At 37.7% G+C, this 26,047-nt stretch overlaps 3 protein-coding genes across 5 annotated transcripts; 1 reads left to right on the top strand and 2 right to left on the bottom strand.

Moving 5' to 3' along the window:
- The first annotated feature begins 591 nt into the window (after positions 1-591).
- On the top strand, positions 592-5,865 carry LOC124641841 (pyridoxal phosphate homeostasis protein). 2 transcript variants are annotated; one of them, XR_006985713.1, is made up of 5 exons: positions 592-839; positions 2,836-3,193; positions 4,652-4,893; positions 5,288-5,541; positions 5,646-5,865. XR_006985713.1 is itself a non-coding variant. In XM_047180078.1 (4 exons), exons 1-4 carry the CDS (start codon positions 741-743, stop codon positions 5,357-5,359), a joined length of 771 nt encoding a protein of 256 aa, XP_047036034.1. In that variant the 5' UTR covers positions 592-740; the 3' UTR covers positions 5,360-5,865. The 2 variants fall into 2 exon arrangements, 1 of the variants encoding a protein (XP_047036034.1); XM_047180078.1 differs by having other exon boundaries at positions 5,288-5,865.
- Positions 5,866-6,020: 155 nt separating this feature from the next.
- On the bottom strand, positions 6,021-10,888 carry LOC124641840 (myrosinase 1-like). Of its 2 annotated transcripts, XM_047180077.1 has the most exons (7): positions 10,482-10,888; positions 9,990-10,150; positions 7,726-8,298; positions 7,340-7,582; positions 6,912-7,069; positions 6,404-6,645; positions 6,021-6,222 (listed from the first exon to the last, which is right to left on the bottom strand). In XM_047180077.1, exons 1-7 carry the CDS (start codon positions 10,484-10,486, stop codon positions 6,075-6,077), a joined length of 1,530 nt encoding a protein of 509 aa, XP_047036033.1. In that variant the 5' UTR covers positions 10,487-10,888; the 3' UTR covers positions 6,021-6,074. The 2 variants fall into 2 exon arrangements, with proteins under 2 accessions (XP_047036033.1, XP_047036032.1); XM_047180076.1 differs by lacking the exon at positions 10,482-10,888 and having other exon boundaries at positions 9,990-10,346.
- A 1,344-nt stretch (positions 10,889-12,232) lies between these two features.
- On the bottom strand, positions 12,233-24,019 carry LOC124641712 (myrosinase 1-like). The gene is made up of 7 exons (XM_047179877.1): positions 24,015-24,019; positions 17,966-18,123; positions 14,469-15,041; positions 14,141-14,383; positions 13,538-13,695; positions 13,047-13,294; positions 12,233-12,807 (listed from the first exon to the last, which is right to left on the bottom strand). The coding sequence occupies exons 1-7, from the start codon at positions 24,017-24,019 to the stop codon at positions 12,660-12,662; spliced, it is 1,533 nt and encodes a 510-aa protein (XP_047035833.1). The 3' UTR covers positions 12,233-12,659.
- Between the last annotated feature and the right edge of the window lie 2,028 nt (positions 24,020-26,047).

Here is a 26,047-nt window from a genome sequence, read left to right as displayed (position 1 = left end):
GGATGTTAAAAGTTAAAAATAATCAAAATGATCGATCCAACAAAGCGAAGGCGACTTTTTTGTCAGTATCATGATACAATGTGGAACTTCCTTATCGAACGGGTGTAATTTCTTCGAAATTTCCTGGTGGTGGGGCGTCCCGCGGCGCCCCTGAGACCGAGGCGCCCGGGTTATTCGCACACCCTGCACCATAGGTTAAGACGGCCCTGCATGAGATACAGCATGTAATGTAGACAACCCGGACAGCGGATTCTTAGTAACAGGGTCCCGTTTCCTCCTTTTGGGTACGGATAAAGAGTAAATAAAGAATAGAGAGCGAGCGTTGCGAGCACGAATTCTTCAGCAAAACTACTCTACCTGTAACTATGTAGGTATCTACCTATTCACTCGGAATAAAAATTATCTTATACTTATAACAAAAACTGAAAACATCGTGTTTAACCATTTCAATTATTGGTCCTCTTAGGTCCTGAACCTGGCCCAGGGGGGGGTCATGACCTTGTGACCTACCCCCTGGATCCGCCGTTGATTTTGATGGAACGTTTGGTCTAGTGGCCTTTGGCCTTGACTGAGGCCGCTCATTCATTGACAGGTTACTATCGATTGAGTGAGAATTGAGATTTGACATTATTGATAAGAAGTTGTCAAATAGATAATAAAACCAAATAAAAGTGATCAAAACAGCAATTTCAATGGAATAATTATAACAGTTCCGTTCTCGCTGTACCACGATAGTAACTATGTCATCAGAATCGGGTCAAGATCAGAAGATCGACGTAATGTTGGGCTTAAAAAAAGTATTGTCACAAATTGAGGGTGCGGTGGCCAGGCGCAGTAAAGTGAGTACCAATCATATATATTTTAACAATAATAAGGCGTGCATTTGAGACGGACGATACTCAAATATCATATACTCCAAAGAGAAGATACTACCACACTCTGACTCCCCTTCCTTCGCCGTCTAGAGTGGATTTGTTGGAGCGGGCTAAAGCTCTATTTGGAAGAGGAATGCCTCGTTGTAATTTGAGAGTAAACCAGAGATGCTGGCCCCCTGAGATTCAAAAGTTTGTGATCTGAATTTAGATACCACAAGATATCTTGACTATTCAGCCACTTGTGTCCCTGTTGCCTCCTGATTGCAATTTAGGCGATTAGTTTTATGGGTTATTTTTTAAATTACTCTATTCAGGAAAGAAACAGTCTCATACAAAAAACTTAAACAGGAGATAAAATAGTTCTATAGGAATTCAAGTTCTAAACAAATATTAAATGTCAAGGTCCTAGATTCAACAATAATTAGGCGTATAGTATACATAGGAAAATTTATTAGTTATTCACTGCATAATGTACACAGTCTTTCTCATAACTGCACACATCACCCGTTAGGGCATTATAATGTAAATATTGTAACAAATTATCTTCAAACTAAATATTGCAACTAATCTTCATAGAATAAGTACTTACAGTCCGGTCAATATGATGATGATGATGTCTTCCTAGCCGATTATCGGCTACGGCGGCTGTTCTCATGTAAGGAGATTAGCCAACTGCGCAGGACATATTATAGTGCACAAGCATTTGCGCAGACACAGGTGCACTCCCTATTCCTTCACTCTCATAGCCCGATGGGACAGGAATCCGACACGACCGGAAAGAGATCAGGCGCAGGACCGACATTTACGTGCTCTCCGATGCACGGGTGAATCAATCACAAACTTCCAGGCTTCGGTCAATATAGACATTTGAAATAACAAAAAATCCCGGAAAGCCAAATTTTGGTGGAGAGGGTTTATCATTACAAATAAAATATTAGAAGTCTCCATCAATCTCATGTGTGCGATATTTTATTTCTAATGGTAAACCCTAGCTCTCCACAAAAATTTGGCTTTCTGGGAATTATTGTTATTTGACCACTACTTTTATGTCTAAATTGACCGGACTACTATTATAGCTGGTATCATCTGCCATTTTTACGTGTATTGTGTTTATGTAACCAGAAAATAATAAGAACTGCAAGAACTGAAGGTAATTATAAATTACCTAAATTTATAATCTTGCAGAGGTAATTTATAATCTTGCAGTCTTAGGAAAATTATAAACATAGTTCCCTAGTATATTGTTGTACACCAGGCTGGTGTCATAGTCCCTTTAGTTTCCTATATGCTAATACACTAACATCCCATCATAATAGCCCAAATAGTTTCCGTTTCCTACCATAGTAGCAAAGTCCAGCTTACATTGATCCAGGATACATTTCTATGTACAGAATATACATTTCATGTCATTTTTGCTGGAGAGTTTGTTTTGCCACTTCTTCTTCCCAGCAAAAACACAAAGGAAGTGGTGAAGGGTGGGCATATTGGTGGCTGTCTTTTGTAAATTACCGACATTCAAAAAGTGCTGTTTTTAGCAAGTTTGAATAAACGATTTTTGATTTTGTCAGAGATGACCATCATTGGCTGTCACCATTACCTCCAAATCTCATCATCCAAATATTCGTCTTCCAAAAGTCTAGGACTCTGTAGTCCCGTGTGCATTAAGTATTAAAACATCTATTTTTAACCATTTACCTACCATTTAGCTATCATTTGGTTGTAATATTTCTTATCTTACTTTTATAACTCACCACCCAGACATAACAATGATTATGTATATTTAGTAATCCCTCGTCTGTCTATGATATTGATATGATCTACCGCCTGTTAACAAATATTCCATTATACCTACATTAATAGAACATTGTGATGAGTTACCTTTTCTGCATGCATGGTTAAATTATGTCTTATTTTTAAATATCTTTATGTATTCTTTTTTTAAACTAAAGTTTTTTTTAAGGACCTGCCACAAGTTATGCCAAGGTTAGTAGCTGTCTCAAAGATAAAACCTGCTTCGTTGATTGTTGAAGCTTATGAGGCTGGCCAGCGCCATTTTGGGGAGAATTATGTCAACGAGTTAGCTGATAAAGCAAGTGACCCTCTCATTCTAGAGAAATGCAAGGATATTAAATGGCATTTCATTGGCCATTTGCAAACCAACAAAATAAATAAACTTCTTAGTTCCCCGCAACTATTTATGATACAGACGGTTCATTCTGAGAAGTTAGCTGACAATTTGAACAAGCAATGGCCGAAATATAGAAAAAATGAGGAAAAATTGCCTGTGTTTGTACAGATCAATACTAGTGCTGAAGAAGGTATGCAATCTTTATTTTACTGAGCTTATCAATATCATCATTATGTTGAGAAGTCAATTTCTGAATTAAAAAAAAGTTTATTTACATTAAATACCAGGGCTCATATATTTGTGCCATAAAGTAAATAACCACTAGAGAGCGCACTCGACAATTTCTTCTAAGAACACGACTCACCGCTGCGGGCCGGGGGACGCGGCATAATCCGCGGCTACTATTGGTCAGTTCAAGGTCGAGTTGCATGAGTACGCTCAGCAAGGGATTGCTCTTTCAATTAAACAATATCGATAAAATGTATTTCATCGTAGTAATAAAAACTCAATAAAAATCGTATAAGAATATTTAACAAAAATCAGTCTATTACAAAAAAGAACTCCGTACAAGAAAATTTTTGATTCTTAAAATGTATTAATTTAGTATAAGTTTTTCGAATGATTGTTTTAGGGTCCTGATTGTTTTTAGTAAAAAACGATAATCGAACGTCTACATATTTCTTGATATATTTTAAATAGATACACGATGTAATTATTCCAAAATTATGAGGTTTATAAAAACTTACTAAGATAGACAAAAACATTGTTGGAATCGCTGAACTAAATAAACGTCGGCATTGTTTTAAATATTCAAAAGAATTGGGAGTGAAGTGTGCCTCGAGCAAACAACACTGTATTTTGTTGGGGACCAATTTTCCATATTTCTGGAATCTTAAAAAATCTAAAATGTTTTTTTTTTATTACATTAAAAGTAATTTGTGGAGGCACCAAGAACAGCTGCGTCTAACGTCGCTATAGTCAGTTAATTAACTCATTAGCCAAAATAAAACATATTTTTTAATTAATGTTTTACTATTATCGATATCCACTTCATCCTTAAAGGTAACAGCCCGAATTACATCGATAGGAATACAAAGGGTAAGAAAGAGATAGACGTATTCGAATTTCTTAATGAAAGAAAGGGACTTTTCCAAAAGACATCAACGAGCGTGAGCGCGGTTCACCAACCACCAATTTAAATAGACCCCTGTGATATTTCGTAATATAATAAAATCAAAGCCAAATTTTGGTATTGATACTTGCCGATGCCATCTTTTTTGTAACTAGATGTCCTGGATTGTTTCCCGCACCATTTCATCGCGCATGTAGGCATTTTTTAAATTTTTTACTAAATAAAATCCTCAATAATTTAGCGTGTTCGCAGGTCATAGACTTGGTCGCTACTAAAGGATCGTACTGATCGTATCCTTATAGTACGCGCAAAATCACTAACGTTTGGCGAGCGTCGGGGCACTGTATGCGCAGTCAAGTGGTTTTATAGTCTTTGATTTGTGCCCATTGTCCTTTAGATTTAAGTTTACGATTTATGTAATTGGCTGTTAAAGCCATGTAAGTCGAATAAATAAATAATAATATTATATGTACCTAATTAATTAAATCTATTTAATTTAAAAATCTGTCTTTTCAGCTAAAAATGGAATTGAGCCGTCTGAAACAACAAGAGTGGTTGAGCATGTCCTGAAAAACTGTCCGAACCTGGATTTCAAAGGATTGATGACAATTGGAATGTACGACTATGATGTGACTAAAATCACAAACCCAGATTTCCTATGCCTCGCTAAATGTAGACAGGAAGTTTGTGAAAATTTGAACCTTGATATAAATAACGTGGAATTATCTATGGGGATGTCTGGTGATTTTGAACAGGCTGTAAGTATTTTTTTTACTCTGGCAATACATTTTAAAAAATCCAGATTCTTTAAGTAGTTCCACAAAAATGGAACTGTGGGGAGGGTTTAAAACGTCGTGTTTAAAATATTCCTACTAGCCTAGTAAAAAAACAGTTTTCTAACAACTGTTTACTGTGAATATTTACATACCTACAATCTTGTAAGCAAACAGTACATTTAAGAAAAAACTGATGATTATGTTGTTGTTGAACCTGGGCCTTATATCTTTAAAAAGTGGGAAAGTTTATGGTTCTAGCAATGTATGTGAACATCTTATATCGCCCAATAAAACTTATTTTATTTCTTTCTAATGGATGAATTATTTTTTGACTTCCTAAAAAGGAGGTTTTTAATTTGAATGTTTTTTTTTCCAGATTGAACTTGGAGCTACTACAGTTCGTGTTGGTTCAGTAATTTTTGGTGCTAGGCCACCAAAACCATGGTAAAAGTATATTTGCTATATAAATAGGGATGTTGACAATATTTAGGACTACAGATTTAAAGTGTATGTTTTTTAAGTGGAAATTCGAATACAAAACCGTTTCTTTATGATTTACCTAGGTTAGGTGTTACCTACTTTTTATTGTTTTTAATTTATTAATGAATTACTTACGCCTTTTATACTTTAACAATAGTATATTTCATCATCATCATCATCCTAGCGTTGTCCCGGTTGCCCTTCCGGGCCCGGGGTCCGCTTTCCTGCTACTTCTCCTCCACTTCGCTATGTACACAATAGTATATTTATTAAACCATAATTCCCTGCTATGTTAGAAATATGACAATCTTTACATATTTCCGTGATTAATGTCAGTCATCATCCCTATTACAAAGAATAATATATTTAATAGACAATAACAGCCATAAGCTGAATTTATCTTCAATGTTAATGTTGTTTTTTCTTGAATGTTATTAATTAATAAATGTGATAGTAAACGGGCTTCCAAACTTGTATGATGTTTTAGTATTTATGTCCACTTAATAATGCAATTACCTACATGTATGTATTTTAAGAGTTCTATATGTAGTACGTATTATCCCCCGGTGGGGGAGTCCGACCCGCACTTGTCCGTTTTTTATTTTCAATTCGTAATGATATTCCAAAAATGAGTGTCAAAGATCATGTTTATTTTAGCTTTACTTTATTTAATACTGACATCATTAAAAAGAGATTTCTTCAAGCTTTGGTTCGTGTCCAGGGTCTAATGTTCGGGTGGCTAGGAGATTTTTGTACCATAGAGCAGAGGTTCTTGCCCTTCGCGTCCTTTTGTCATCCTCGAAATCCACTTCAAAAAGACCAAATTTTGCCCTGAAAAAATAAAGTTTCGACTTTATTTCAATGCACATACAGCCTAAATTAGCTTCCGGTGGTGACTTAAAAAAAAACGGCAAATTATGGAAGTATGAAATTGTATCCCAATGCAGAAAGTAGTTCCCTCAGGAAATGGGTGCAAACGCGGGATGAATTTTATAGGTATGGTTATTATTACCCAATTCCAGAATCCCATTCGAAGTTATCCATAAGACTCCAAGCAGTGTACGTGGCAACATTACACCCGTCGAGTTCAATGGCGTCCAATATGGCGTTGATGTATTGTCTATAGTAATCTATTCTGTCAATGTCATTATTCCCGCCATAAGTGCCGTAGCCGTTCTCTGTGATCATCACAATCGGATTGTTGTAGTTATCTTTCACCCAGTTCAATGCTTTTCGCATGCCATCGGGAATTTTCTGAAAAGAAGTCAAAAGTTGTCAAAAGTTTAGGAAATAAGAGAACTCTTGGGTTCAGAAAATCTTCATTACATTTGTAATCCGTTCTTTCGAGTGTAATCTGAACTAAACAATATTAAAAAGAGGATATATGAAATTCCAAATGTTCCATATGTCCACTTCCTTCCAAACTTACTTCTTTTTTATTCCAGAGGTAGGTCATCTTGCCATGGAGCAAGCTTTTTCATAACAGTACCCAATGACCAAATTATAAAAAAACTACTTACAGTAGTGTGCATAACGGGTGCCAACTCATAACTGCCATAGTCCCCAACAGCACCGATGTCGTCATCGTACGAGGGTACTGCATACATTCCTGGTTCATACTTCCGAGCGTAGAAGAACTTCGTAGAGTAGTGATTGAACCCGTAGAAGTCACTTGTTCCTGAAATATTAAGATGACGTTATGAGCTGTGGGAGGACTACTGCCGCTTTCGATGTAGTTATCCTTCCGGGAGAGTGTTCAAACGAATGAACCGTTTTCGAACCATTTCGAATGTTTTGCTTAGTATGAATGAATCAATTATTCTCTATATGGATGATTTCATTTTAAACTGGTCCAATACTTATTGTTTATACTTTTTACTCAAAGGATGGACCAGTTTACTCACACAAAATTAGACATTCACAAGTTACATATCCTAACGGTTTCTACCTTTTATGTACTCAATTTCTTCCTTCGACAATTCCGGAAGTCTGCTTTTCGAGAATCCTTGCTCAGCGCTCCTCTCCGCGACGCGTTTAACCAAATTCTCAGGGAATCCACCCGTGGACGAGAATATCGGATGACTGTAGAAACCGACTTCGAAGTCCATTGCTAAGTCGCCTGCTGCTTTGTCGGCAGGATCGTCAGTAGCACCGACTCGGAGATCCGTGGCTATTGTTATACCGCAAGTGCCTGAAAAGCGAGAAAATTAACTGATTATGTATAGGACTTTATCCATATCTCATATTACTTGAAAATTATGACGGCATCGTGAAACATTCATGGAACATTTATTTCTCTGTAGGTAGAAGGAAACTGTTATAAATAATTCTCACCTTTCTGCTTCTGTCTGTACTCTTTATCATACAAATGCCAAGCTCTAGCATGAGCCAACAAAGCGTTCTTGATAGCCATGTAATCACCAATCCCCGGGGAATACACATCAGGCGCAAATCTCTTCTGTCCATACCCAAAAATCAGGAACTGTTTCGGTTCATTCAGTGTTATCCAAGTTTTTACTCTGTCGCCAAAAGCGTCGTATAACACTCGTGCATAGTCTTCAAACCAGTCGGCGACATGAGGGTTGGGCCAACCCCCCAAATCTTGCAAACTTTGCGGCAAGTCCCAATGAAACATGGTCACAACTGGCTCGATTCCATTTGCCAACAATTCATCTATCAATCTATTGTAGTAAGCTATACCCTCTTCACTGACTTTGTTTGAAAACCCAGTGGGCAATATTCTTGGCCATGAAATGGAAAATCTGTAGAAATCGACGCCTAAGAATTTGAGCATTTGGATGTCGCGTTGATAGTATTCGTAGGATTTGCATGTGTCATTGCCATCTGTGCCATCTCTTATCTTTCCTGGGATGTGACTGTAGGTGTCCCAGATGCTTGGAGACTTATCTGTAACAATAATTATTTTTCATAAACGGGACGTGGTCGTCGTATCGGATGCTGCGCTGCATCGGATGGTTCGCTTCTGGCGTGAGACTATTTGGGTACCCTAAATGTCGATGTTTGTATACCTAATATAATATTATGTCGTTAAACAGAAATATAAACAACCCTACATTCGATCCTTTGTGATTATTGTAAGGACCCTTCGACGGTGACATTATTACAGGCACCAAGATCTCGAAATTGAAAATCTGAATTGGGAGGTGTGTTCCCTACCCAAGTAGCATTCGGAGTTCTATATAAGATGTCTAGTCGTTCACATGTACTCTACAAGCTGTGTATGTCAGCTGTATATGAGCTGTATAGCTTGCTATAATGCTTTTATTGAACCAGTTTGGGCACAAATTAGACAGCCTTAAGTTCACTATGGCTGTACATTAGAAGTATAATAGCATTATAATAGCAGTTTAAGTAGTAACATCGGACTTAAGGCTGACTTACGGCACTATATGGAACGCAGTGTGAACCATATAACGTACATGAGTGTAATAAAGAGTAATAAGTGGCTAAATACACAGCCTTCACAGTTAACATCGGACAAAAGTACTCCAGTAAGCTACCTTAAATTCACTTGTGTCCTAAATTATTTCCACATTTTAATATATTAGTTTGACAAGTGTACGGAGTGCACGGATTCGGCACAAACCAACTCCGGCGGATTATTATTATAATATAACACGCGGTAGTACCTGTTTTATATACTATATCATGTTAATGCCATGGGAATGCAACTTTATCGTGAAATGTATACATATTGACAACTAAAATTTTCACGCGCCTCTGTAAAAACGCTTTATTCATTTTGAAATATTTAAAACTGGCTGAGAGGAAAATTTACATTTTCAGTTTTTTAAATTTTATTGGCATTATAATTATACTACGGTAATTAATTTTAACATGAAACCAAAACTCATTCGCTCTATCTGCGTATTTTGTGATAAATCTGCATTAATCTTTTAGATTTATTTGGTAAGTATTTTAGGTTACGTAGAACAAAATGGTGGAAATGAAATACGGCTATGTGAACTGTTATATAGCCCTTCTAACAGCCTACAGTCCACATGTGAATCATTTAAACACTTCTGTACAGATAGTAAAAAAAAAGGTTATTTTAAGTATCACAAACAAGTCCTAACACAGCTACTGGTTGTATAACAGTCTAAGACAAAAAAAACATAACAGCCTTTGGCTTTATAAATTACCAGAATTGGTCTATTAAAATGCTAGCTCTATAACATCGAACAAGTAGGCCGTTAAACAGGGGTTGCCGTATCTCTACCTTCCTATAATGCTCTTAGTCAGAAAGCTGACTAAAGGATAGTTGTTAGAGTATATAACACCCATAACCGTATAAAAGTATTACTCTACACTCCTGTAAATCCCTTAGACAGGTATAGGTGTAATTAATTGCTATAATGCAGCTAATACATCACGAGTGAACTGTAGTAATGCTTTAAGTTCACCTTGGAACTAAATGTGTACTCTTAAATGGAACAAAATGCTACTTGGGTAATCTACTTCACTCTTTTTATTTTCACGTAAGTACATAAACCTCGACTTTTTACTCACAATAATTATTTCCGAATTAAAAATCAATTATTGAATTTACGAATAACAAATACAATCAATAAACCAACCTGCTGCATTCCAACCGCCTTCAATTTGAAAAGCTGCGGTCGCCACTCCCAATTTTAACCCATTTGGCAATTTTCTCATTTCCAACGTTTCACTGTGTTCTTCGGCACAAACTACTGCCAGAAATATTGCATAAACTGCAGCGAAAAGGTAGTGAGGAGGTCTGTAAACACCAAAACACTGATTAAAGTAGGTATTTAATATGTACATTTTGCTCAGATAGCAGTCGATTAGATAATTTAGTAAGTCATTTGGTTTCTTTGTTGATAAATGATTAGCATCCCACATGTAGTTGGGTATGTGTGTTTGCTTAAGGAACAACTGCAAGCCTAGTCTTAGAAATAAATGTAGAATCTAGATAAAATTAATAATAAGATTTATAATAATTTTCAAGTTTCTACAATAATTAAGCATAATAAAAAATAGTACTAATTGCTCAACTAACTTCGATGTTTTCAATTTGGCAAATGAAAATAGTCTGAAATAGTACTTACCTCATGATGATTCGGATACTTGCAGTATTTTGCCAAGTCTTCTATCTAACTCGCGGTATTTTAGCGTTTTATCACAGTATTATCCAATATCTATAAGTTTTATCTAACAGCCGCGGAGTGCAGAAAACAATAACATCGGTTGGTATCTAAATCTACAATGTCATGTTACGGCTCAATCCAAATTCTAAACTTAAGAAATATAAGAAACTTTGTAGGTACCTATTTAAAACATCTGCCGTAGATAAATACATTTCAAGGTCAATGTTGGTACATAAATGAATAAATTAGAGTGTAAAAGCATTAGTGCCAGTTGACCAAACATTATTTGGTTTTTTGTTTATTTTTCGACCATTATTATGGTTCAGTCTATAGACGTCAGATTTTAGAATTCTTTAGTTCTTCTATATACCTAATTTCGGAGCACATTTGGTGAATTTTACACCTCAAATTTTTAACGGACTCCTAACCAGTCTTAAATGCCATTTAGCCATGTCCTTCTTCAGCTTTCACTCCTGTTACTTTTCACGTATAGACAGCCAAAACGACCATTTAATTTAAGACAAGGTGAATCATGCTATGGAATAGCGGTCTCGCCATAATTCTTCTTTAAGTACTTTATTGATAAAATTCGAAGGCACATATTTTCCCACTTTATCAGCGACACGAACTTTGGAAAATAGAACAAGTATAACTTCGGTATCTTAACTGATTTAGATGTTATTATTATGACAGTTTGATATGCCTACTTAAGAAGATAATGTCGCCTTTAGCGTACCCTTGTGTATACCTATTTGGCTATCTCGTCAGATGAGCTATCTTGCTAACATCGGCAAAGCTTGATTTGATAAGTAAGTATAGCCCCCACGAGAGGAATTTAAATAGATAAGTATGCAAGTACCATCACAATGTTATTTAGTGGTTTTGTTTTTGGAGACGACAATTTTGTAATTTTTGGACCGACTTTCCAATAGGAGGTTCTCAATTTGGATTAGGTATTGTCTATAGGGTTCCGCGCCCAAAGGGTAAAACGCTAAACGGGACCCTATTGTTTTCGCTCCTCTGTCCGTCTGTCACCAAGCTGTATCTCATGAACCGTGATAGTTAGAGAACTGAAATTTTCACATATGTGTTATTGTTGCCGCTATAACAACAAATATTGAAAACTAGAATTAAATAAATATTTTGGGGGGCTCCCATACAACGAACGTGATTTTTTTGTCCATTTTATAAATCGGTACGGAACCCTTCGTGCGCGATTCCAACTCGCACTTGCCCAGTTTTTTTATCCTTGTTGGGTATCTAATTATTTTCTCTAAAATCCCTCGACTGATTTAGAAAATTATTTGAATAAATAAACTCGCCGTTAGGTGTCATTGTCACGGTCAGGATCTAAGGAAGGAATAGTGCCATAACGGGTTCATCATAAGTATTATTAATTCTGAATATCCTCTGAAAACTTAACTAATTTACGATTTTGCTTTGACAGTTGAAGTAGGTTTGTGTTGTTAGTTAATCTCAATAAATCAAAAGGTCAAGATTAATTGGATCCAGGGCTGCAGGATTTTTCGATAGCCATGATAAACTAAGGGCTCCAAAAGGAACATCGTGGGTTTTGGTGTCAGCAATCTTGGTCAGTAAGCGTCTCTCTCTCCCTAACGCTGCAGCCACAGTGGGAGCAGTCACTTAATTCTTTCCCAAAAAAAAGGAATTTTTGGTTGTTTGAATAGGTAAATGAGGCGCAACAATGTCAATAAGCTTTTAAGTCTTTATTTGAATCATATAACATACCAAGTAAACAACTCAATATAATGACGCATCACCGCCAGCTCACGCACACATACAAAGAACGTGTCACCGAGTCTTCGACAGCAACGCCAACAACGGCCGCGGCGACTATATAAAGGTCAGCGGAGGCCTGCCAGATCATTCGCTAACTAGACGGATCCGAGTGCGATAGCCCCGCAGTCCACTCGTATTCGATAGCCTAGCAGTGTTTAAGAGTGTGTCTAGGGAGATTAAGTTGCGATACCACGTGTCCTTCTTAACTCTCACTGTAGGATTGTAGTTACATTATTAAAGTGCAAAGTATAACTTTTGTAAACACTGTGAAGATACAATAAATCCACATAACTACGAAGGTGCCTTTAATTCTACAACCACAACGCCTATAATCATCAATTAAAACGCAATGTCTTCCAATTGAGGGTTGTCGTCTGGATTCAAGGTCCTGCTGGCTATGAGACTCCTGTACCATAGAGCTGATTGTTTGGGTCTGCGTGTCCTCTTCTCATCTTCAAAGTCCACTTCGAAAAGACCGAACTTTACACTGAAAATAATAATCAAATTAGTCTGACCCCTGCCTAATCTGGACCTAATTAAGATATGTTCCTATATAGATGTTTTACTATTATTTACTCAGAGTTGAACAAACGAGGGAATCACATTTTTGTTTCTATCAGCAAAATTACATTTCATAAACCTATGTACCAAAAATAGGAACAGGAAGGTACCTTCCTTTTTTACTAATGAAACAGATTTCAAAGAGTTTATTTTTTCTAAAGTCACCTCAATCCAAAACTCCATTCAAAGTTATCCATGAGACTCCAAGCAGTGTATCTGGTGATTTTACAGCCATCCACTTCAATTGCATCCAGTACAGCATCCAGGTATTGTCCATAGTAATCAATTCTGGCAGAATCTTCGAGCCCTAATGATCCGTAACTTCCAAAGCCGTTTTCGAAAATCATTATTTCAGGGCTGTCGTAGCTGTCTTTTATCCAGTTTAGAGATTTTCGGATGCCCGCGGGGATTGGCTGAAAATTATGAATACCGCTTGTCATTTAGGTACCTAGCATTTACTGTTATGAAACAAAGGTTGAGTAAGGCACTGCATAAGATTACTTATGCTTGCGGCAAGACCCTTTGCAGAAAATTTGACACCCTTTTAATCTCTAATCATCGATCAGAACGATGAATGTTTAATTGGTAATTTAATTATATTTCTTTTGGGATCCGATCAAGAATATCTACTTGGTACCTTTGCTATGATGACTTACCGTCGTAAAATAGCTTGCCGGTTTTTCATAAGGTCCTTGGTCACCCACAGCTCCGATATCATCGCTATAAGAAGGCACGGCATACATTCCAGACTTGTAAGTTCTTTTAGTATAAAACGATGTGGAGTAGTGATTGAAACCGAAGAAGTCACTCGTGCCTGAAATATTCCAACTCTTCACTATATATAATGGCGTCCACGGCCGATTCGGCCACGGCGGTTGTTCTCATTTAAGGAGATCAGCCAGCTGCGCAGGACATATTATAGTGCACGAGCATTTGCGCAGACACAGGTGCACTCCCTATTCCTTCACTCTCATAACCCGATGGGACGGCAATCCGACACGACCGGAAAGAGATCAGGCGCAGGACCGACATTTACGTGCTCTCCGATGCACGGGTGAATCAATCACCAACTTCCAGAGTACGGGCTGCTTTGTAAAAGTTTAAGAAAACTCACAAAGCGATTTCGGCCCGACCCGGGAATCGAACCCGAGACCTCGAGAACAGCAGCCGCGCTTGCGACCACTAGACCAACGAGGCAGTACTATACATAGAACTAGTTAACCAATTTGTTTGTGAAATAAATTCTGTGTGTTACCCACCTTTGATGTACTCAATTTCCTTCTGCGTTAGTTCAGGCAACCTGCTTCTAGGAAAACCTTGTTCCGCGCTTTTTTCTGCGACGCGTTTCACCACCCTTTCTGGGAATCCACCAGTGGAAGAGAATATTGGATGACCGTAAAGACCAACTTCGAAATCCATCGCTAATTTCCCTGCTTCTATGTCGGCTGGGGAATCAGAGGCGCCTTCGCAGAAGTCGGCTGCTATTGTTATACCGCAAATGCCTAAAATGCAGAGTGGAATATTGAATATATGTTGATATATTTTGGGGAAACAAAATGTAGGTACCTACCAACAATTAACACTTACCCTTCTGAGTATCTCTGTACTCCTCATCGTATAAATGCCATACTCTAGCGTGGGCCAGCAAAATGTTCTTGGTAGCCATGTAATCACCTATTCCAGATGAATTTACTTTTGGAGCGAAATAATCCATTCCATAACCAAAGATTGCAAATTGTTTTGGTTCATTAATCGTTATCCAGCTCTTTACTCGATCGCCTAACGCATCGAACAATACTCGGGCGTAGTCTTCAAACCAGTCTGCAATTAGAGGATTGGTCCAACCGCCTAAATCTTGCAGGCTTTGAGGTAAGTCCCAGTGGTAAAGAGTGGCTACTGGCTCGATTCCATTAGCCAATAATTCATCAACCAATTTACTGTAATATGCAATACCTTCTTCACTAATTTTATTAGCAAACCCAGTGGGCAGAACTCTAGGCCATGAAATGGAAAATCTATAGTAGTCAACTCCTAGAAACTTGAGCATTTCGATGTCTCTTTGGTAGTATTCGTAGGATTTGCACGTGTCGTTTCCATCAGTGCCGTCTTTTACGTTTCCAGGGACTCGGCAGAAGGTATCCCAAATGCTTGGAGATTTGTCTGGAAAATACAGATCGCCATTAGGTAGGTACATCTAACATGATGAAATTATTCTATTGGAACGGCTTAGGCCGGCAGCACACATCCGGTTTCCGGATACGGTTTCCTGATCAGGAATTAAGATTCGGGATTCCGTGTCACTAGCGCACACATTCGGTTTTTTTCATTCGGAATTTACATGGCCAGTACGTAACGAGGAACCATATTGAAGGCACGACATCATGGACTATGACGAATTGATTGCTGTTGCACTTTTACTGGCGCTAAACAAGAAAAAGAGGAAACGACGTTACTGGGTACAACCGTAGAATGCTCAAAGATTATCCGAAAGTCAATTCTATGTTAAAACAGCTAAATTACGAGCATACCCAGAAGAATTATTTATTAATTATTATAGAAAGTCCATTAAATCCTTTGATGAACTTCATAAATGTCTTTACTAACAATAATGGATTGTATTATCTCAATAAAAATTGATTATTATTATTATAAAGGCAAACATATGAGAGAAATCAAAAAAAAAACTCATTATTTTTGGGTGTTTATTTATGTAAATATGTGTACGTTTGTGAATTGTTCAATAAACAGGATTTTTTAAATATAATATTTAATACAAAAATAAAAACATATATAAAAAGCCAGTCACAGGCGGGCTCTGAATACTCTGATACACGTCCATTCGGAACAGGGCTACCTTGATTCAGAATGAAAATTTCCGTATGTGTGCGGCGGTCAAACCAAATTGTTCGCGAGCGCTGCGTTCGGAATGACGACATCAGGTTTTATTCCGTTCTGGGTCCCCGAACGCACGGAGAAAATTTTAAACTGAATGTCAGGTTTTTTTCCGTCCGGAAAAAGTAAGAACGTGTGCGCTCTTGTGAACATTTTGTATGAAAAAAGAGCATTCCGGTTTCCGAATCAGGATTCCTGATCAGGAATTCCTATTCGGGATTCCGTGACACTAGCGCACACATTCGGTTTTTTTCATTCTGAATTTACATGGCCAGTACGTATAAAGCCACTTAAGTGAAAACACGCATCATGGAGGATGACGAGTTAATTGCAAATAAGTACCATATTGTTTTTAAAATTGTTATCTTTTTTTTTGAGATACGTCACTTTGTTATAGGACATGGGGCAATTTTGTATGGATTGTGATCCGCCTTCTTTAAACTATTTATCTTTTATGTATGCAATTATGTATATACTATCTTCTGCCAGCGCTTCCACCCGCATCCCGTGGGAACTACTTCCCGTACTGGGATAAAAAGCCGATAAGTAGCCTATAGCCTTCCTCGATAAATGGGCTATCTAACACTGAAAGAAATTTTCAAATCGGACCTTTAGTACCTGATATTAGCGCGTTCAAACAAACAAACAAACTCTTCAGCTTTATAATATTAGTATAGATTTGTTAATTGTTTAATAAACTGGATTTCATCTCTCAAAAAAAAAAACATATTATATACAATAATAAAAACAAATATAAAAAAACAAGTGACAAGCGGGCTCTGATACACGTCCATTCGGAACAGGGCTACCTTGATTCAGAATGAAAATTTCCGTATGTGTGCGGCGGTCAAACCAAATTGTTCGCGAGCGCTGCGTTCGGAATGACGTCATCAGGTTTTATTCCGTTCTGAGTACCCGAACGCACGGAGAAAATTTTAAACCGAATGTCAGGTTTTTTTTCGTCCGGAAAAAGTAAGAACGTGTGCGCTCTTGTGAACATTTTGTATGAAAAAAGAGCATTCCGGTTTCCGAATCAGGATTCCTGATCAGGAAACCGGATCAGGAAACCGGATGTGTGCTGCCGGCCTTATACAGTCATGCTGTCGCTCAATGTATGTCAACTACCTACATCGAATCAATTTCATCAATTTCAATTCATTCACAGCTACCTACCTGTGCAGGTGAATAGCATACTATTGCCGTTGTATCTACTCTAATCTAAGACGGTTCAAAACGATATGATCACGTTTTGTCAAAACGTGCCTCCCAATCTCATCGTTTCTAAGATAATTTGTGCACATTTCGTGGTTATGTATGAATGACTCACGTTGTTATTGGAAGATAGTATTTTATCAGTGTCATCTAAACAACAATATTATTCCGAATCTTTAGGTACCAGGGGCCCGATTCTCCTATTTGTACTTAAGCGACATACGATTTACATTCGACTGAGATCCAATCGCGACTCAATGACGATTGAAGCGTATGTGGCATTTCGCAATTTTATAACGTTTGAAATAAACGTTTTTATCCTTTTCTGTCATTTAATAATGAATCATTTTGTCTACAAATGATTCACGATTGCAATATGATTGTAGCGCAAACTATCGTATAGACCAATCGCAAACCAATCGAATGTCGTTGAAATAGGACTGGGGCCCGATTCTCCTAATTTTACTTAAGCAACATACAATTCACATTCGACTGCGATCCAATCCCGACTCGATTACGATTGAAGCGTATATGTGGCATTCCGCTATTTTTTCTTTGAAATATAAGTTTTTATCCTTTTCTGTCATTCAATAATGAATCATTTTGTCTGCAAATGATTTACGAATGCAATATGATTGTAGAGCAAACTACCGTAGGTATATACCAAAATCACCAAAATAGCAGACCAATCGCAAACCAGTCGAATGTCGTTGGAATACGATTGGTCTTATATTAGTAGCAGAATGCCCGATATGGTTAAAACTGTTATTGCGATCATATTGCTATTCAATTTCTATTCGATTTCGACGTTATTAACTTAGGGGCCTCGGGCCCCTGGTCTTAGGTATATTAATAGCAGAATGCCCAATATGGTTAAAACTACGATTCAATTTCTATTCAATTTCGACATTATTGACTTAGGAAAATCGAAGGTGACTATCGAAAAAATTCGAGGAAGATTGAACAGTGGTTTACGTTACCTGCGGCATCCCAAGCGCCTTCAATTTGAAAAGCAGCGGTTGCAACCCCCAACTTCAGTTTTTCTGGTAATTTCCTCACTTCGGATTTAGCACAGCGTTCCGGAGCAGCAGTAACCAGAGATACTGCAAATGTTGCAGCTATAAGCTGATAGAGGGATCTACAAGAGAAAAAAAGAGACTGTAGTTACTATAACCTTAGGACGATGCTCTAGTCATGAAAAATATTCCTAACAATAGCTAATGAGTGCTTTTATTATTAAATGTTGATGTTACTTATTCATTTTAAAAAGAATTTTAGTATCGTAGAGAGGCTGTTTCCAGCCCAGAAAATAATGAAATAATTAAAAACCTTGCGACAATAGCAAAAAAAAACTTGTAAGTATAGATTACTAGCTTCCGCCAGCGACTTCGCCCGCGTGGTGTGTTGATAAAAAGTAGCCTATGTATTAATCCAGGGTATCACCTATCTACATACCAAATTTTAATCAAATCGGTCCAGCCGTTTTTGCGTGATTGAATAACAAACATACATCCATACATTCTCACAAACTTTCACATCTATACATATAATAAATCTGTAAAAAAACTGTGTCTGTACATTGAATATATTAAAAAAATAATTATTGGGCGGGGTTTAGAAACAGTAATGGAGCATAAATCAAAAAAAAAATCTGTCTGTTTGTCTGTATGTCTGTTTGTTTGTACACGCTAATCTTCCGAACTACTGAACGGATTTCAATGATTTTTTTCTTTGTTGTATCAGTATTAAGCCTGGTCAACATATAAGCTATAATTTATCTTCGAAACTTGAAGACCTGATGCAGAACTCCAACAGACCAACAAAACTATAAGAGATACAAAAATGGTACCATGGCAAAAATTGTTTTATGTGATGAGCATTTTCAGCTGTGATAATAAATTTTAAGATCTGGAACACCTGATGTGGAACCCCAGGAGCCCAGCTTCTCTGTACCATATACAGGTATGACGTTTAGCAAAAGTTGTTCAATTTGATAAGCACTTTCTATTGACTTATACAAATTGAAGATCTAAAACACCTAATGTGGAACTCCAGGGGCCCAGCTCTATAGCATATAGAGGTATGACGTTTTAGCAAAAGTTGTTCAATCTGATAAGCACTCTCTGTTGACTTTTAAAAATTGAAGATGTAAAACACCTGATGTGGAACTCCAGGAGCCCAGTTAGACTATAGCATATGAAGATATGACGTTTTAGCAAAAGTGGTCCAATCTGATAAGCACTCTCTATTGACGTATAAACATCGAAGATCTGGAACACCTGATGTGGAACTTCAAGCAAGAGCAATACTACACTCAAAAAAAGTAATTAGTCCGTCTTTTAGATAACCCTAAAATAATGGACACGAACCTATGTTTCTTTTCTCTCTCGCACAAACAAATAATAACGAAGATACAACAACGCTTGAATTTCGTGTTAAGTCACTGCTTAGTACAAATTTTACATACCTAGACGTGGCGTCACGAGCCCCCACTCTCCGACTTTGTTGCGTTATATCTCATAATTTTTTTGTATGTCTCTTCCAGACCTCGAGACTACAGAGTTCCGAATTTTTGGGAGGCAAACGTGGGGCCGAAGCCAACACACTGAAGCCCTTTTGAGACAACTTTAATGAAATGGTGACACAAAACCGACGATTATCCCTTTATACACTATAGAAATGAACCCAAGGACAATCCCCGGTGGACGTCGTTAAAAAAAAGACAATCCCCGGTTCTGTGCTAAACTACTGCTAACTATGGAGGAAAACTACTTGGGCAAGGGCGGATCCACCGTTGTGGGCACGATGGGCATGCCCACAACCTTAATAGACTTGTGTTGATGATAACACAAGGGAAAAAAATAATACTTTTTTTTTTGTTGCATTTAATTTTATGACTGTTGTTTACTAATTCGAAGTCACCATATTTTTTTTTTTTCTAACAGCTTCAGTTTTTGAGGTAGTTTTGTGTCCCAAAACTCAAAAAAATTCGCACTTTGCGGTGGTTTAAGTCCACTGTCGAAAACGTTAGATTAGTTTAAGTTAAAATTGAAAGTAGAAAAGGATAGCACCCCCATAACGCCCTCTTTCAGCACTTTCCGGTTAAGAAGAAGCGATGAAGAACAAACTTCCCAGCAACACAGCTGTCTATTACAATAAAATTATTATTATTTACAATAGGCACTATTTTACATTTTTTAGTTGTTTTGGTATACCGTTTACTCAAAAAAAATCGCTTTTTTTTACTTGTTTGGGTGATTTCGTATCCCAAGACTCCAAAATTTTGCGCTCGCTACGCTCACAGCTTCTTAATTTCACAGTACTTTTTTTATAATTTCTTTAGGTATGTTTGTGGCACGGAACTCAAAAATTTCGCGCTCGCTCCGCTCGCGCTACTTCATACGGTTTTGTCCTGCGTCTTCGCTTTTGGTTTTATAACTTGGTAGCTACAAAACAATCCAAAAAGCTTGATAAACTCGCGCAAAAAAAAAATACTCACAATCTTTCCACTTGGGGCTTTAGTAATGATTGCACCCGGTACATAAGCTAGAGACGGAACAGATAGTGAGCATAATATGCGTTTAGATATATACCTAAAAAAAAACGTCAAATATCTTCAAAAAAACAAAAATCTTCGCGTTTTTAGCATTATTAGATTCGTTCGTAATTTTATTTTGTCGATTTTTCTTGTGGTGCTCAATAGGTAGCCGCCCCGGGTACCACCCGATGCTATGCTGCCACTGGTTAAAGTTGGGAAGTGCACCAAATGCGTCAAACCGTCAAAAAATATAAGTTACTAGCCGTTTTCCCGCGGTTTCACCCGCGTCCCGTGGTAACTACTGCCTGTACCGGGATAAAATATAGCCTATGTTACTCGTGGATAATGTAGCTTTCGAATGGTGAAAGAATTTTTAAAAACGGTCCAGTAGTTTTTTTGCCTATTCATTACAACCAAACAAACAAACAAAGTTTTCCTCTTTATAATATTAGTATAGATTGATTGAAATAGGTTTGAATCGAAACTGACTATTTTTTTTATCGGGTCCGACTTCCTCCTAAGTTTATTTTAATTCCTAATGCCAAAGTCCGATGCTCAGAAAATATCGGAAATAATTTAATTCAATAGTTCATAAACGACTTGCATGATTGTTACTGAGCATGTTCATGCTCCGACTCGTACTTAGCCGATTTTCGTGTAGCTGTGACCACAACCTTTTTTGACGGCTGGATCCGCGCTTGTACTTGGGCTATTGTGATTTATTTATTTATTTATTTAATAAGTACAGTGACAGACTACAGGTTAAGACAATCAAGAAAAACAATAGTTAGCATACAGTACATAAATCTGAAGTCCAATTATTCCTGTACATAACATTCAAGTATTAATATGCTTCGTTAGAGACAGTAAAGTTGAAGTACTTAATATTAAGAAGCTAATACATGACTAAAACAATTAATTACAATTTATTTAAGCATATTTATTTATTTGATGGGATGTTAGTGGATGACAATGTATTAGGTACATGTAAAAATGGCAGGTGGAGACTCGCCACCTCACTTACTGGGCCCCCGCAACAGGGACATGAGCGGCTGAAGGGTGAGGATACCTCGGCGGACTTTAAACGCAGATTACGCGCTCCCTGTGCTTACCATGAGGCACCTAAACTCCGAGCAGGGCTACTAATCCTGCTCTAGCGACTCCACTCTGGACGGCCAAGCCAAGCCAGAGGCGTGAGACCTACACCCGTCATGGTTCACTCCGACCGGCCGGAGATGGGGGACAGTATACTCTCCCTGGAGAACTCAGTATATATAGCCCCGCGGGGTCGCTACTCCCCGTCATCAGCCTCAGATGTCCTGCGGTGCCTATATCTCATTATTATTGTTGTTATTATCTCAAGAGCCTTTGTCCCAATTATGTTAGGATCGACTTCCAGTCACGATGCAACTGAGTACCAGTGTTTTACAAGGAGCGACTGCCTATCTGACCTCCACAACCCGGTTACCCGATCAACCCAACGCCCCTTGGTAAGACTTACTGGCTTCTGACTTCCCATAACGACTGCCAAGAATGTTCAATGACAGCCGGAACTTACAGTTTAACATCCCCTCCAAATAACGGTCATTGGTATCCAAAATATACGTAAAAAGTACATACGAACTTAGAAAAGTTGCATTAGCAGGCACTTGGCAGACCTGGAATCAAAGACGCACGCTCATACTTGAGAGATTGGTTCTCTACCCATTAAACCACCACGACTTCCACTAAGTCACCACGACTTTGTCATCTATTTAATGTTTTATTACGTAATAATACGTGTAATATTTTTAACAACAACTTAAATGCAGACTAATTAGAATCACTACTTTTATCCCTGTGGTCACGTCTATTGCGGTTCAGTTCTCAGCGTTTTGTTTAGTCTGCTGTGCTTTTGCCGTTAAAGTACAAAAATTAAATATATGGAACGTTTCTAATGGTTATGCGTATTCCGTTGTTTTCAAGTCTACGGGCCCTTAAAATTCAATATCAGACTATTCAGATCTTTGATGTTGCTGACCCCGTAGTCGCTGGCATAAGGGACAGGATCCGCGTACGAAGTCGCGGGCAGAAGCTAGTCTATACTTATAATAAATCTGTAGAGAGGTCAATTCTGTACATTGAATATATTTCCAAAATAACTATTAGGGGGTGATTAGTGATCGATACTGATGCCAAAAATGCAATCAGTAAAATTTTTGTCTGTCTGTCTGTCTGTCTGTATGTTCGTTATGGAAACAAAAACTACTTGACGGATTTCAACGAAACTTGGTACAATGATTCTTCATACTCCTGAGCAGGTTATAGAATACTTTTCATCACGCTACTATCAATAGGAGCAGAGCAGTGAAGGTAAATGTTGGGAAAACGGGAGAAGTTACTCCATTTTTTAAGCTTCCTTTGCGTGTGCAGCCCTAATGGTTAGAGCTACACAGAAACCATGTACGACGGAAATGTTCTTCATAAAATTATGTAAAAAATATCCCATGGCAGCATATGTCTATCTTTTATGGTTGACTCACAATAACACGTTAAATCCGTAAAGTAACACCAAAGTTATACATGAAAAACGGTAATAAGCCATCGCGCGCGCGTGAATACCTACTGAATCACGCTATATGGATCATTTTTGTGCAACGGTCGGCGCGCTCGACGCGACTCGCGGCGCGGTGGCTGCGCGAGCTTCGTACAATATTTGGCTGTGTGCGATTGATGCGAATAGACGTTCAGTGTTCAACCTTATTGCGCGACTTTTAGGTTTTAAATAATTTATTTTTAACTATCTTTTGTTGTTATTCTATAAAATAGGTTGGTACCTATTAGTTATTTTTGTGTTTAAATATTCGTTCAAATTACAAATTATTCATAGTTTACATTTTATTACTTAAAGTAGCAGTAAGTACCTAGGTACGCATAGATTTAGATAATTGGAGGGGCTGGTGTTTATTATTTCTTCCTCTCTTTGCACAAAGTCCGACTCTAACGCGGACGAAGTCGCTGGCAGAAGCTAGTTTATAATAAATATAAGTAGGATTAACTTGATTGTCGTGATCAAGATTGTCTACCCATCAACATGATTATGAAGTAAAAACTAAAGTGCATATAAAAATACGACATAAATAAATATGGAACTAACTTTCCTGCGGTTTCACCCGCGTTTTTTGGAAACTTCTTCGTCAAGTAGAGTACCTAGTACCTACTTAGTTCTAGATAACTATTTACTGAAAGAAGATTTCACATCGGACCAGTATGTGTATGGGAGATCATCTAGCTAGAGACACAACACTGTCAGTAAGAGCAGAGGATAACATCAGCCTCTTACTGACTACAACCGATTTTCTTTGGGTTCCTCGTCTTAGGGAGCGTCAGCAACGCTTTCGAATCTGTTCCCACCGGCCATGGTAGTTACGTGTTATATGCAGCTTTATCCCAATCGTATAAAATATATAAGATCCATATTTAATTTAAGTACCTCATAATTGAGAACTTACCTCATGATGAGCTGGATCTTCAATAAAACAATAAGTTAAAGTTTTCACTACTAAGTATTTACAAAGTGTTGAAGTGCTTAGCTGTTATGAGACATCATTTTCGGCACGCGCCAACTTATATAATAAATAGTCAAGTACCTCTATGTGCTCTGAAAATGTCACGTTGTTACATTAATTGAATTCAGACAGTTACGTTATTTACTAATGTCTACTTACTATGTGTAATACCTAGAACTTTACTTACCTTCGATTAGCTTATCGCCTAATTTATTCCAATACCTAATGAGTAGACTATGGGTCTTACTTCGAATATTTAATAACTTTTTACGTGAGTACTCTTATCGGTAAAACTGTTATAACTTCAGAGTTATTTTACAATGCATATGTGTCCCTAAAATCTAAATCTATAAGCAGGTAGACGAAATGCAGGAAACGGAGCGAATTAAGAGTGATCAATACCAATCAGGGGCCCGATTCTCCTAATTTTACTTAAGCAACATACGATTCACGTCCGACTGCGATCCAATCCCGACTAGATTACGATTGAAACGTATGTGGCATTCCGCTAGTTTTTCTTTGAAATAAACGTTTTTATCCTTTTCTGTCATTCAATAATGAATCATTTTGTCTCCAAATGATTAACTATTGCAATATGATTGTAGAGCAAACTACCGTATAGACCAAAATCACCAAAATAGCAGACCAATCGCAAACCAATCGAATGTCGTTGGAATACGATTGGTCTTATATTAGTAGCAGAATGCCCGATATGGTTAAAACTGCTATTGCGATCATATTGCGATTCGATTTCTATTCGATTTTGACATTATTAACTTAGGAGAATCGGGCCCCTGAGGAACGCTATCTACACATAAGTAAATTAAAGAAAATAAAGCGAGCCTCATTACATTAATTAGGTGCTTACTTTTATCTTTTTGTAGGTTTCATTCTGACAAGCAAAAATACCTACAGGTACCAAACGTTATTGAAAAGGGGCGCAGTCGTAAAATGTAGGTAGATAACCTAGGCAGCTTCAGGCGAAGTACCTACGTAGGTATCTTAAGTATTCGCGGAGAAATAATTCGGCATAACAATATTGTCAAAAGTCCGTATTATACCTATACTTTGTCTGCAACATTAACTCAAAGATATCTATATCTTCCATAAGTACTACAGGTAGGTGCCTACCTACAATAAGCTATGTCAGTTAATTTGAGGGGGGCAGATAAAGTCACTTTAGTGTAAACAAGACTTATGCTTTGATAAAATTGTGAATATTTGGTAGATAAGTTGGTACCTACCTTCTGATACCTGTTTTCCGGCCCATGTTTCCGGAATTTTAAAAGAATAGGGATCGACCTTATACCTACTAAGGCTCAAGTTCACCGGGTCTATAAAAGTCAGGTTGCTTAAAACAACTGCTGCGGGTTGTTCGAAAGATATACCGCGGTCCTGGTACATAAAAGGCCTATGACGGAACACGACGGTTTTTAGTCAGTAAGAGTCTGACACTCTCCCTCACCGCTGCTAACCCACAGCGGGAGGGGTCATTTCATGATTTTTGACGTCGTTAAAAAAAAAGGTTGCTTAAAACAACCGTGTAACAATCCCACTACGTTTTTTGCAAAAGTAAACAGGGGCCCGATTCTCCTAATTTTACTTAAGCGACATACGATTCACGATTGCAAAATGATTGTACAGCAAACTACCGTATAGACCAAAATCACCAAAATAGCAGACCAATCGCACACCAATCAAATGTCAATCGAATACGATTGGTCTTATATTAGTAGCAGAATGCCCGATATGGTTAAAACTGCTATTGCGATCATATTGCGATTCGATTTCTATTCGGTTTTGACATTATTAACTTAGGAGAATCGGGCCCCAGTTGTTTAAAAAAACGGACGTTTATGATGTCAGTGGAAATGGGGCCTAAATGAACACCCACGTCGAATAGATAGACCCCCATGTTGATCAAGCGGATTTCAGCAAATTCGCAAAATCCTCTCAAATCGAGTGATCGTCTTCTG

This window comes from Helicoverpa zea, chromosome 23, assembly GCF_022581195.2.
Source record: "Helicoverpa zea isolate HzStark_Cry1AcR chromosome 23, ilHelZeax1.1, whole genome shotgun sequence".
Classification (NCBI taxonomy): domain Eukaryota; kingdom Metazoa; phylum Arthropoda; class Insecta; order Lepidoptera; family Noctuidae; genus Helicoverpa; species Helicoverpa zea.
The sequence above is the reverse complement of the archived record's forward strand: the minus strand, read 5'-3'. Positions and strand labels throughout refer to the sequence as shown.

Bases quoted from the DNA above. Each gene is read 5' to 3' on its own strand.
- LOC124641841 (XM_047180078.1), top strand. From the start codon at position 741: ATGTCATCAGAATCGGGTCAAGATCAGAAGATCGACGTAATGTTGGGC. The intron at 840-2,835 runs GTGAGTACCAAT...GTTTTTTTTAAG, and splicing joins CGGTGGCCAGGCGCAGTAAA to GACCTGCCACAAGTTATGCC. The intron at 4,894-5,287 runs GTAAGTATTTTT...TTTTTTTTCCAG, and splicing joins CTGGTGATTTTGAACAGGCT to ATTGAACTTGGAGCTACTAC.
- LOC124641840 (XM_047180076.1), bottom strand. From the start codon at position 10,275: ATGTGGGATGCTAATCATTTATCAACAAAGAAACCAAATGACTTACTA. The intron at 7,583-7,725 runs GTGAGAATTATT...CTCGCTTTTCAG, and splicing joins GTACAGACAGAAGCAGAAAG to GCACTTGCGGTATAACAATA. The intron at 7,070-7,339 runs GTAGAAACCGTT...TTAATATTTCAG, and splicing joins AGAAATTGAGTACATAAAAG to GAACAAGTGACTTCTACGGG.
- LOC124641712 (XM_047179877.1), bottom strand. The intron at 14,384-14,468 runs GTAAGTGTTAAT...TCTGCATTTTAG, and splicing joins GTACAGAGATACTCAGAAGG to GCATTTGCGGTATAACAATA. The intron at 13,295-13,537 runs GTAAGTCATCAT...CATAATTTTCAG, and splicing joins CGGCAAGCTATTTTACGACG to CCAATCCCCGCGGGCATCCG.